The sequence below is a fragment of the Polistes canadensis genome, unplaced genomic scaffold (assembly GCF_001313835.1).
Source record: "Polistes canadensis isolate GaletaPanama2010 unplaced genomic scaffold, ASM131383v1 scaffold_294, whole genome shotgun sequence".
Lineage (NCBI taxonomy): Eukaryota > Metazoa > Arthropoda > Insecta > Hymenoptera > Vespidae > Polistes > Polistes canadensis.
In genome coordinates, this window is record NW_014569841.1 from 166,747 (window position 1) to 178,528 (window position 11,782).

General features: G+C 28.0%; 2 protein-coding genes across 3 annotated transcripts; one reads left to right on the forward strand and one right to left on the reverse strand.

The window, feature by feature from the left end:
* Positions 1-3,235: 3,235 nt before the first annotated feature.
* On the reverse strand, positions 3,236-7,129 carry LOC106791294 (protein KRI1 homolog). 2 transcript variants are annotated; one of them, XM_014756828.1, is made up of 9 exons: positions 6,847-7,129; positions 6,382-6,494; positions 5,925-6,314; positions 5,525-5,841; positions 5,271-5,452; positions 4,920-5,179; positions 4,589-4,852; positions 4,339-4,496; positions 3,236-4,259 (listed from the first exon to the last, which is right to left on the reverse strand). In XM_014756828.1, exons 1-9 carry the CDS (start codon positions 6,956-6,958, stop codon positions 3,617-3,619), a joined length of 2,439 nt encoding a protein of 812 aa, XP_014612314.1. In that variant the 5' UTR covers positions 6,959-7,129; the 3' UTR covers positions 3,236-3,616. The 2 variants fall into 2 exon arrangements, with proteins under 2 accessions (XP_014612314.1, XP_014612315.1); XM_014756829.1 differs by lacking the exon at positions 6,847-7,129 and having other exon boundaries at positions 5,925-6,208; positions 6,382-6,461.
* A 479-nt stretch (positions 7,130-7,608) lies between these two features.
* On the forward strand, positions 7,609-11,237 carry LOC106791282 (SCY1-like protein 2). The gene is made up of 6 exons (XM_014756813.1): positions 7,609-8,678; positions 8,762-9,100; positions 9,229-9,531; positions 9,610-9,997; positions 10,072-10,447; positions 10,559-11,237. Exons 1-6 carry the CDS (start codon positions 8,016-8,018, stop codon positions 11,073-11,075), a joined length of 2,586 nt encoding a protein of 861 aa, XP_014612299.1. The 5' UTR covers positions 7,609-8,015; the 3' UTR covers positions 11,076-11,237.
* The last annotated feature ends 545 nt before the right edge of the window (positions 11,238-11,782 follow it).

The following is an 11,782-nucleotide window of genomic DNA, read 5'->3' on the forward strand; positions in this document are numbered from 1 at the left end:
AAGATTTATTATTATTATTTAATGATAATGAAAACAAAACAAAAAATAAATAAGAATTAGATAAAAAGAAGGGAGAGGGTTTAAAAAAAAAGAGAGTCTTAAATTAAAAAAATTACCTTAAAACGTTAATTAGATTTGTCAAAATAAGATTTGGTCAATTGAACGAAGTATTAAAAAACATGCTAACGACTACTATCGATTCGCCGCAACACAAAAGGGTTCTTCGAATGAAAAATAATAGAAAATACGATTCCCCATCGTATGATATTCATAAAACGTACGAATCTAACAAAGATCTTATCAAGATTAAAAAAATCAGGTAATTAATATATTACTCAAATATTATTATAATTAAACTAAATAACATTATATAAATTATATATATTTGTTTGTTTGTTTTTTTTTTTCATTAATTTACTTCAGAGAGATACACCTGGAATTAATAAAATGTGCAAGAAATATAAATGATGCCTATGGATTACATATTTTAATGTCCACGTCAATAGCTTTCGTTTTAACAACAACTATTGCTTACAATTTATATAATCAAATAGTTACTGGTGCCTATCGTACTCATACAGCACAAATTATTATTCATTTCTATTGGATGACATACTTCGGATTAAAAATTATTATAATAAGTCATGTTTGCGAGTCAACTGTTAAAGAGGTATATGTTTTTTAAGTATTCGTTATATTTTTGTATTTATACGAGGATGGGTTGAAAAGTTTTCATACTCGGCAATAAACAAAGCTTTTATTTTCTTTTGTTTTTTTTTTTACATGCGATGAACACCGGAGATGCACTTTGTGAATTGTACGAACCGTCAACGAGCAAGGAATTTCGTGCTGAGGTATTTCAATGAATAAATTTAAAAATCAATCCAAATTATATTATTATTAACATTTTGTAATATTTTTTTTTTTTGTAGATTCGTGACTTTACTTCACAACTTCTTCAAAACCCATTGTCGTTTACAAGTTGTGGCCTTTTTTATTTGAATCACACATTGATACGTAACGTTCGTTCAAATAATATAATTTCTACTCTATTAATTATTAAATTTAAATTTAAATTATATTGTGGATAAATAATAATAAATATTATTATTATTTTTAGGTGATCAGTACAGTAACAACTTATCTCATTATTTTAATTCAAGTTGGAAACGTACCACCGCAAGCTTTAATCCAAGATGTAGAATTATCGAATGAATATAGTAAACTTTAAAAAAAATGTTTAAATAATTTTTATTAACAATATAAAATAAATTTTCGTTCATTCTCATTAACAATATAAAATATTTCAAAGAAATTGATTAATATAAAAAAAAGAAAAAAAAAAAAAAAAAGAAATAATAAAAATTTCCAATTGTGTTCAAAGAGAACAAAGTTATAATCATTTAAATCGTTTGATATCTAATTTTCTGATCGGTTAACAAGATACGATCGATTGTCACGTACTCACCCCTAACAATTTTCCACCAATTAGAAGGAATATAGGGGAATACAGGCTCATCTCAATTACAGTTCCCCATGCATATAGGAAGGAAGGGATAAGTGCAGATGGAGGCGTCAGTCCGTAAAATTCAACTAGATAAGTACCTATATGTATATAACTCGATAGATAGTAATGTAGTAATTACACACTATAAAACGAACCCTTTAATAAAAAAGAAACAAAAAAGTATCGTTATTAAAATTAAATTATAGAAAATATGTAAATCAATCAATTTTTTAGCCCTAACGTGGAAACAATTTTACTTTTCGATCTCAAATTCATTTTTATTTAAAATATAAATAATAAAATATTTTGTTTTCTTAAAACTGAAAACTTTTCAACCCTATCACCTCATATAATAATAATAATAATAATAATAATAATGTAATTTCTTTACAAATTATAGTTTAGCTATAATAATCAATATGATAATATCAGGATGATAGCTTTTTTTTCTTGTTTTTTTTATATTGAATTTCACTTCGATAATAATCGTTGATATGCGAATAATAATAAGTGGAACGTTTTCGCGGTAAGTAACCCCCACCCCCACCCCCACATTACATACTACGTACGACGTAGTACGAAGGGAGAAGTTGTTCGAACACACGTTTTTGTTAAGGGGATAGTATTAATTGGGAATTAAGGGCGCGAACGTCGGTGACTGTTCGAGGCCACCTGCTACTATGGAAGAATAGTAGTTGAGCCAAAGGGATTGATTTATCGCACCCATGGGCATACTGGAAAAAGAGAATGTAGAAGAGGGATCTATCGAACCTTTCTTATCCCTCACACCCTCCTTCGAGAAATTATTTAATCGAGACTCTCTTTCTTTCTCGTATTGTTGGTTAAATTACAAACAAATCGTCTCATATAGTTTCTTTTTCAAATAAATAAATAAACATATCAATTTATAAATTTATCTTACAATTAATTGGTAAATGTTTTGAATAACCACGATACGTTATGTAAGAGAGGGTTGACAAATTTTGAGCTTAAATTAGAAACAATGTTTTATTGCGATTAAATTTATTAAACAAAAATGTTTTTTATTTTTGGAGACTCAAAACTTTTCAACCAACTCTCGTATTTCGTTAGTTTTGCACCTTTGTTAAAGTTAATAATAATAATAAAAAGAAAAAAGAAAGAAGAATAATTAATAATAATAATTACAAGTTAATGATAAATATTTGTAAAAAGTGTAAATATGTTGAAGAAATATGGGTTTAATATAATTTACGATTTATCGTAGTTTTCCTTTTACCAACTATATAAAAATGCACCCTCTATTTATTTTGACGGTAAAAATATAAGCTCACATACAGGGGCTATAGTGGTACATAGGGTGCTTTTCTCGTGTAAACCATATGGGATGGATTAGGAATGGTGCCTCTCGAAAAGGAACGTAAACAGACATTGTAATCCTAATAATCCGCAAATATCGTTTATCATTCTAAAGCAGATTCATTTACAGTACGAAAATCAGCCCTTAAAAAATACTAAGGTCTCATTTTCTCTCTTAAAACTTTAGGGTTGCTCGTAACCAGATGTCTCTATGTCGCGTTTATTATCATTTTATACAGTATTCTACATAGCCAACAGAAAAAAAAATAGAAATGCTACAATATCGATAAGTTCTAAAAAAATAATCGCAAGATAAAGAAGATTTAAAAAAATGAGTGTGTGTGTATATATATATATGCATAAAATGGCATAAAATGGCATAAAATGGCATAACACTTTACTGACCGATCGCCTATTAATCGGCTTTTTTTTATCGACAACGCTAACCGACCGATCGACTATTAATCGGCTTTTTTATCGCCCACGCTTACCGAACAATTGCTTTTGTTGCATTGTTGTTATCAACATTTTATTAAATCTAATTATCCTATCCTGTAATATCCTGTATATCCTAATATTTCCTGTAATAATAGAAAGCGGACAATTCTCTCTGAGCATACGAAACGCACACTGTGTTCTAGTGTAGTACTGTGTGCTAGTGTAGCGAAAAACAGCGGTCGTTAGAGAGTATCTGCGGCTGAGCGGCCGATCAGTAAAGTGTTAATATCAATTTCTATTTACAAGCTTATAATTCCTTAATTATAAAAACTATTATTTCTGTTTCCCATATTTCAATTTGTTTTTTAATTTTTTCGCATTTATGCCATACATTTTCAATCTTGATGCATCCATTGCAACTATTTGACTATTTGGATCGTCTTTTTTCTTATTTTTATTAAATTTCTTCTTGCTTATTTTGGATTTATTTGTTTTCTTAGTATGTGAGTTATCTTTTTTATTTGAATTAGATTTATTAGAAACGCATGGTACGTTTTTCTTCTCAGCTTTTGCATCAATATCTACTTTTTCGATGCAATTTTCTTGAGTATTTTTATTATTTTCTATTGTTTCATCGTTAACTGTATTGTCTATTTTTATTTTCTTGGATTCAGTTTCATTTAAATGTTCTTTTTGTTTCCGCTTCTGCTTTTTATTATTTTTCGACTCCGTAGTATTGATAAGTGTTGTTTCTTCATCCTTATCAGATGAATTCGTAATTTCTTCCTTTTCTAAATTTTCATTAATTACAGTTTCAGTAGAATTATTATCATTATTTTTCATGTCTTGAGATTGTGTATCAGTGGGCATAACATCGTTAGATGCAATACTATTATTCTTCTTCTTACGTCTACGTTTCTTTTTTGTTTCTTCGGTTGTTGGTTCACTTTCATTTAATTCTTCGGGCTCCTCAGGACTATTAAAATTAAAAAATAATCATATTAAAAATGAAATAATATATTATTTTACGATATATAATTATGAAGAATATTTACGCATATAAACTTCTAAGAATTTTCCGTTTTAGTTCTTCATTCTGAGCCTTCCGCTGATATTCTTTTACTTGATTTTGTTCTATATGCTCGGGCTTATATTGCAAAGCTTTTTTCAATGAACACCATTTATTTAATTCTTTGTCATCAGCCGTTAATATCTTATTAAAAAAATCATAATGTATTCATTATAAATACTTAAAATTAAATGATTTATTTATATTTATAGATTTATACCACATGATATATTTACCTCTTCAACGGTTAAACCATAATCATTGGGAACAACTTTCCTGTATTTAAATCTACATGGTAAGTCACCGATCATATCTTCATAATCTAACCCATAATATTGATCAAAGTATTCTTCATAAGATGGATGACTCGTTGGATCAAATTTAGGTTTATCTTTTGCTATAATTTCAGCAAATTTATTACGTCTTCTTCGTTTCTTCTTTTTCGTTCCTTCCAATAATTCTGATTGCAAATTCTGTGTACCATTATAATCTGCATCCATCTAATATCAAAACAGGCAAAATTAATCAACCAAACATATTTACAATTTAATAATGTAAAATCATTACGTTGAAGTCTGGATCTTCACAATGCGGTGCATCATATTCATAGTCATTGTTATCAACAATTTCATCAACATTAGGATCATAATCATCCCAGTTTTTATCAACTCCTAATTCTTCATCAATATCTGGAAATTCAGGCTTCATATCATCTTCTGGCGCAGCATAATATTCTTCGTCAAAAATTTCTGTCATTTTTTTATCGTGTTCTGCCGGATCAAAATCTCCTTCCAAATCCACATCATTAAAACGTATGTCATCGTTTCCTGTTAAAAAAAAAAGCAATAAATAGTCAATCCAATAACTACTCTTTGTCACATTAAATATGATCTCAATATTTTTACTTATTTTTTATACCTGTTATTTCTCTAAGTTTTTCTATTTTCTCCTCTATTTCTTTCCTTTTTAATGCTTTTAATTGTTTTAACTCTTCCTTTTGACGTAACTTGTCTTCTTGTTTTCTTTTTTTCAACTCCGCTCTTTTCTGCGCTCTACGAGTATCCTTTTTCCTAAGCGTACTCTCCATTGTACGTGGATATCTAATAATAAATTATAGATAAGTAAATAAATGATTAAAATGAAGTATGATTTACTTATTAATAATTATAAACCTTTTAATAAATTCCTGATCAGGTTCTTCAAATCTAAAATTGTATTTATGTTCGAATTCTTCTTGCTTATTTATTTGATTTTCATCTTCCGACAAATCTTCATCGCTATCATGAATCATTTCATTATAATTTAAATCTTTGTCAGAGGATTCTTGATTTAAAGATTTATGATTAAGCACATAATCTCTTAAAAATTTTTCATTTGAATCTAATTTAGGATCATTCCAAAAGTCACGCAACGCTTTCAATTCTTCTTCTTCTTTAGGATCGATATCTGTTTTTTGTCCTTTCAGCCATTCTTTGTAACTTTCTTCTTCCTGCATAATAATAAAACATAATTGATATCTAGAATGACTATTACAAAATTTATTTTTTAAAATGAATACAATAATTAATTAACCTGCTGCTCTTCCGTATGACTTTTTTCTTTCGGCTTTAAAAGTTCTGTATCTTCATCTTCGTCTTCATCATTAAGTACTTTTTTAAAACTTTCTTTAAGTAAACGTTGTTCCTCCGAATACGTTGGATCTTTTTTCTGTTCGATTTGAATTTCATCTTCGCTATCGCTATACTTGCCATCCCTTTCAGTAATGATTTTACGTTCATAATCTCTTAAAAACATTGTTTTATCCTTTTTCTTCTTTTTCTCTTCTCCATTTTGATCCGCTTCATCCACTTGATCTTCTATGTTATGAAAAAATGTTGTCTTTTTATCATAAATAAGAGGATCCTTTTTTTTTAAATAAGCTAACGTTCTATAAAATTCTTTATCAAATTTTTCATTCAGTTGCTAGAATTTAATTGATATGAAATTAGTTAAAAAGTTATTGTTATTAATATTTACATTTGATACATACATTTCCTTCTTCGCTATCATCTTCCGAAGAACTAGAACTAGAATCCGATTCTTCTTCATCTTCATTACCTAAACTTGTCGCAGTACTCAAATCTACTCCATACTTTGTTTTCACTAAATTATCGATACAAATGAAAAATATTAAATAACATTTACAAGGAGATCTTACGGTTGTGCCCTCACGGATTTTAACGAGTTTATATTTTACGAATTTATATTAGTAGTATATACCTTTAGGGTGTTAACGTGCTAAAGTATTTTATCAAAATGCGAAGCCCAATAATATAATATAAATATGTATACAAACAATTCCAAATTTTAAAAGCATTTTGATACAATATTAACATCCTAAAGGTATATTACTAATATACCAAAGCTCGTTAAAATCTGTACGGGCACGGTAGTCGTAAGATCTCCTTGTTAGTTAAAATTATATAGGACAATAAATCAATTTGTGAATACTCACATTTATTAAGTTCTTCCTTTTTGCGGAAATTATCATAATTCTGAGCATAATCCGTATTTACTTGAAATTCCTCCTCAGAGTCGGAATTATCATCGAAAAACAATGCTGACATTTTCACTTAAATTTATATAGAATCTTTTTTAAAAAAAATTACAAAAAAGATTAATATTTTTATACACTTAACAGAGGTTAGGCCATGTGTAAAGTTCAATTATATTAGATTAAACGCAATGTTCAGTGTCTTAACCGTAACGACATCTAGTAAGCAATTTTATTTGACTCTGTCGATAACAGTTAATTTTAATAAAAAATATTGATTTTTTTTTTACATTTGTGTGATGCACATTTCAATTCGACATAAATATATTAAAATTTTCTTAAAATTTTCTTAAAATTATAAAATGTATAAGGATTGTTACATATTTCATATCTTGTTATTTTCTTCACATATTTGAAAGTGTTAATGTTACCTGACCAATTATATTATATTTATATGCAAAGAGAATAACGCGATATCCTTTGACATAATTCAATAATATTCATTTTAATAATATTGAATTAATCTTGAAAATATATTTCTGATAAATTTAAAACGAAACAAAGGGTAGAAATTTTTTAAATTTACGTGGGATTCTTATGAATTCGATAGTAATGTTAAAATTTGAAAATTGGGCGGTAAAGTATCTCTCTGAAGTTGTCTATAGACCGAACAAAATTTCACAATAAGTTTATATACCTCTGTAAATTGTCATGATACAAGATAAACTAATAAATTATTCATAAAAATAATAATGATATACTATATAATATTTAAGTGATAATTATAAAGTTATTAGTAGTAAGAGGTCTATTTTCAAAGTTATTATCTTTTCGATAAACTACAATTTGTTGAATACGTCAAAACTTGTTCTGCATAAAAAGAAATCAAATATAGAAGATAATTGTTACATGTGACTCATACGATACAGCAGTATCATCTTAGTTGTCAAATCGGTGTCAATCGGATCAATTAGTGACAAATCGGACAATTAGTAAATTATATTGAAATTGAATTTGGAAAAGGAAAGTATTAAGAAAATTGATTTATCTTTATGCGGAAGGAATAATAATCTATTGAAATTATCCAAAATACTGTATGACTTGTCAACGTTTTAATTAGAAATACTAAAATGGACGTTCTGACAAAACTAAGGAACACTGTAAGCAATACTATTACTAATACTGTTCATAATACAGCATATGGCCTTTCACAATTGTCCAGTGTTCTACCTGGTAATCCTGTAACTAGAGAATTTGAAGTTACTGCTCATATAGCTAGCGCAGGACCAGGATTATTATGGAAGATTTATAATGGTTACAAAAAGTCAACGAAACAACCTGCTGCTATATTTGTATTTGAGAAACGTATTCTAGAAAGATGGTCATCAAAAACAGATAGAGAGCTTGTGTTAGAAACATTAAAGCGAGGAATAATGCAGTTAACAAAATTAAGACATCCGCAAATATTAACCGTTCAACATCCACTCGAAGAATCCAGAGACAGTCTTGCATTTGCAACAGAACCAGTATTTGCTAGCTTGGCTAATGCGTTAGGTAATATGGAAAATGTTCCCCAACCACTTCCATCAAATCTAAGGAATTATAAATTACTCGACATCGAAATACGTTATGGACTCTTACAACTTGGGGAAGGACTTGCATTTTTACATGGTGACGTTAAGCTTTTACATAGAAATTTATGTCCCGAATCAATAGTTATTAATTCGCATGGAGTATGGAAAGTATTTGGTTTTGATTTTTGTGCCTTGAATCAAAATACAGATAGTAAACAGGTAAATAATATTGAATAAATCATAAGTATAGAATTACATTTCTATTTATTTATTATTCTATATTTATCATTTTTGTTTTTTAGCCAAGTTGGTCATATACAGAATATGATCCTACTGCTCCGTCTTTAACATGTCCCCAATTAGATTATCAAGCTCCTGAATGCATATTGGCAAGCAGTAATAGTCCATCAAGTGACATATTTTCTTTAGGCATGTTAATTTATGTTATACATTCTCCAGATAATCGGCCACTTCATGAATCACAAAATGATTTGTCCAGGTGTAAACGTTTCTTAGAGAATTTTAAAGGATCTGCTGTGTCGTCTAAATTATTTTCAGTTCCAGAAAATCTTAGAGATACTACTAAGCTAATGTTAAGTCATAGCCCTGAATTAAGGCCAGATCCTCATCAATTTATTAAGGTGAATATTATATTTCAATATTATTTTTCAATATTATTTTCAATATTTTCTCTAAATATTAACATAATTATATCATATATAAATGTAATATATTTATTTTTTTTTTTAATTATAATCATATCATTTAGATTGAATATTTTATGGATATCGGAGTAAAAACATTGAATTATTTGGATAAATTATTTCAATGGGATAATCTCCAAAAGTCACAATTTTATAAAGGTCTTCCAAAAGTTTTAAAGCAAATACCACATCGTGTCATACTTCATAGAGTATTACCGTCATTGTATAAAGAATTGGTAAACCCACCAATGATCCCATTTGTATTACCAAGTATTTTGCAAGTTATGGAATGTTGTCAAGTAGAAGAATTCAGAGAACATATTCTTCCTAATTTAAAACCTGTTCTTGCATTAGAGGATCCACCGCAGGTAAAAGTCTTTTTAATGATATTGTTACTAATCATTTTATTACACATTTTTTCTAATTAATTTCATTACTTTTTCCAGATCAGTCTCGTGTTAATGCAGCAAGTAAATTTACTTTTAAAATTGTGTCCAGCGGATGTTATTAAAAGTGATATAGTTCCTATGCTTACACGCGCTTTAGAATCAGGTTGGGAACAACTTCAAGAACTTTGTTTAACGGCACTGCCAAATATAGTAACTATGATCGAAGGACCAGTTATGAAAAATGCAATGTTACCTAGGATAAAAAAGATTTGTTTAAATAAAAAAGGCCATAATAGTGCAACTTTAGGAATTCGTGTCAACTGTTTATTATGTCTTGCAAAAATGTTACCAAGTTTTGACCGTTGGTTGGTTTACGATGAGATATTGCCACTTCTTCAAGAAATTCCTCATACGGGAGAACCTGCTATTCTAATGGCTATTATAGGTATGTTATTGTTTATAGTATAACTTTTTTCTCTGTTACATATCTGTAATTCAATATGCTTAATTTGCTTTTAGGAATATATAGATTATTATTAACGCATAGTAAAATGGGCATTAGTAAAGAAATATTAGCAACAAAAGTGTTACCATTTTTGTTGCCACTATGTGTAGAGCAAAATCTTAGCTTATCACAATTTGAAACACTTTCTACATTGGTGATTGATATGATTAATAGAGTAACTACAGAACATAGAGAAGCTCTTAAGCAATTAGACGCCGTAAGACGCGAGACACAACAATTTGAAAAGGAATTATCAGCAGCAACACAAATTACATTCCCGCAACAAAATATATTAAATGATATCGATGTAACACCACAAAAACCATCTGCAAATGTACTTAAACAATCTGTTGTTATTGAAAATGGATTAACAATGGAAGAAAAGTTAAGGTACACAATCATAAAAAGAATGTTATATTAAATATCAAATTAATTTTATATTCAAACAACAAAATATACATAATGTAGTATATACTTTTATAATATATTTCTATTTTTTAGATTGGCGCAACAACAAGAAACTCATCAAAGATTACAATCTCAAGAGCCATTAACGCCGAAAACAATTTCATCAACTCCCAAAGCACAAGCTAAAGATTTAACAGCAACGTTATTGAAAAATAATTTAGATGAATTAAATTTATCTGCATCTAAGTCACCAAATTCCCAATCAAATTATATTGGTCAAAATTTAAATGCAACATGGAACAATCATAATCCAAATCAATTAAATTCACAATTGTTAACATCGCCAATGTCAAGTCAAATGATAAATTGGACCACGAAGAATACAGCTTCGCCTATTAATTGGAATTCGACTCAAAGCACATGGAACATGATGACGTCTCCTAACAATTTAAAGTCAAATTGGACTTCACAGACAGAATTTACAAAGATGGCAGAATATGGGTCAAAGGTTAATTCTGAGATACTTCAGCCAATGGCTTCACAATCTAATTTACAAACACAAGCAAAAACGAATTTATCTAATCAAGATATTATGGACCTACTTAGTTAGTGAATAGAAATTTTGTGCAATATTAAATTCACGATTAGAATTACGAATAATTGTTTAACAGTGAAAATAATCAGTTAATCTACAATTTTAATACATATTTTAATGATCTTTCAGTATAAGTAAAATAATATTAAATTTTAATAGATCATTCTAATTATCAAAAAATAACAAAAAATAATAATAATAATAATAATAATTTCAAAAAAATTTGTTAAATATAAAGATGCTAAAAGTTTCTCGTGCTACTGGAGTTAATCTCTCATAAAATTGTTTTTTTTTTTTTTTAAAATTCAATTTTATCATGCAAATAAATTTGCAACTATAACAGAATCGTTGCTACCTAATCGTAGGCAATCATGCCAACAATTCATATCCATTAAATACATATATATATATATATATATACATAGTACGATATAATTGATATTATTTTACGAAAAATGATTTATTTAATTTTATAATTTATGTGATAGATATTTATCGATATGTGACTATATTAATTGTGATCGACATATAAAAGATTGGCGAATCTGGCCATATTCGTAATCTAACTATTACATCAGTCTTTCTCATTTTAATTTCTATTTATTTCCTAAAATAACAAAAAAAAAAACATTGAAAACTTTTCTCGTAGGAAAGAAAATATTTTCTTCCATATTATTTCTCCTCTAACTTAATTCTCTTTTAACGAAGTACTTTTAATTTCT

Bases quoted from the DNA above. Each gene is read 5' to 3' on its own strand.
- LOC106791294 (XM_014756828.1), bottom strand. From the start codon at position 6,958: ATGTCAGCATTGTTTTTCGATGATAATTCCGACTCTGAGGAGGAATTT. The intron at 6,495-6,846 runs GTGAGTATTCAC...TCGATAATTTAG, and splicing joins AAAGGAAGAACTTAATAAAT to TGAAAACAAAGTATGGAGTA. The intron at 6,315-6,381 runs GTATGTATCAAA...ATTAAATTCTAG, and splicing joins ATGATAGCGAAGAAGGAAAT to CAACTGAATGAAAAATTTGA.
- LOC106791282 (XM_014756813.1), top strand. From the start codon at position 8,016: ATGGACGTTCTGACAAAACTAAGGAACACTGTAAGCAATACTATTACT. The intron at 8,679-8,761 runs GTAAATAATATT...TTTGTTTTTTAG, and splicing joins AAAATACAGATAGTAAACAG to CCAAGTTGGTCATATACAGA. The intron at 9,101-9,228 runs GTGAATATTATA...CATATCATTTAG, and splicing joins ATCCTCATCAATTTATTAAG to ATTGAATATTTTATGGATAT.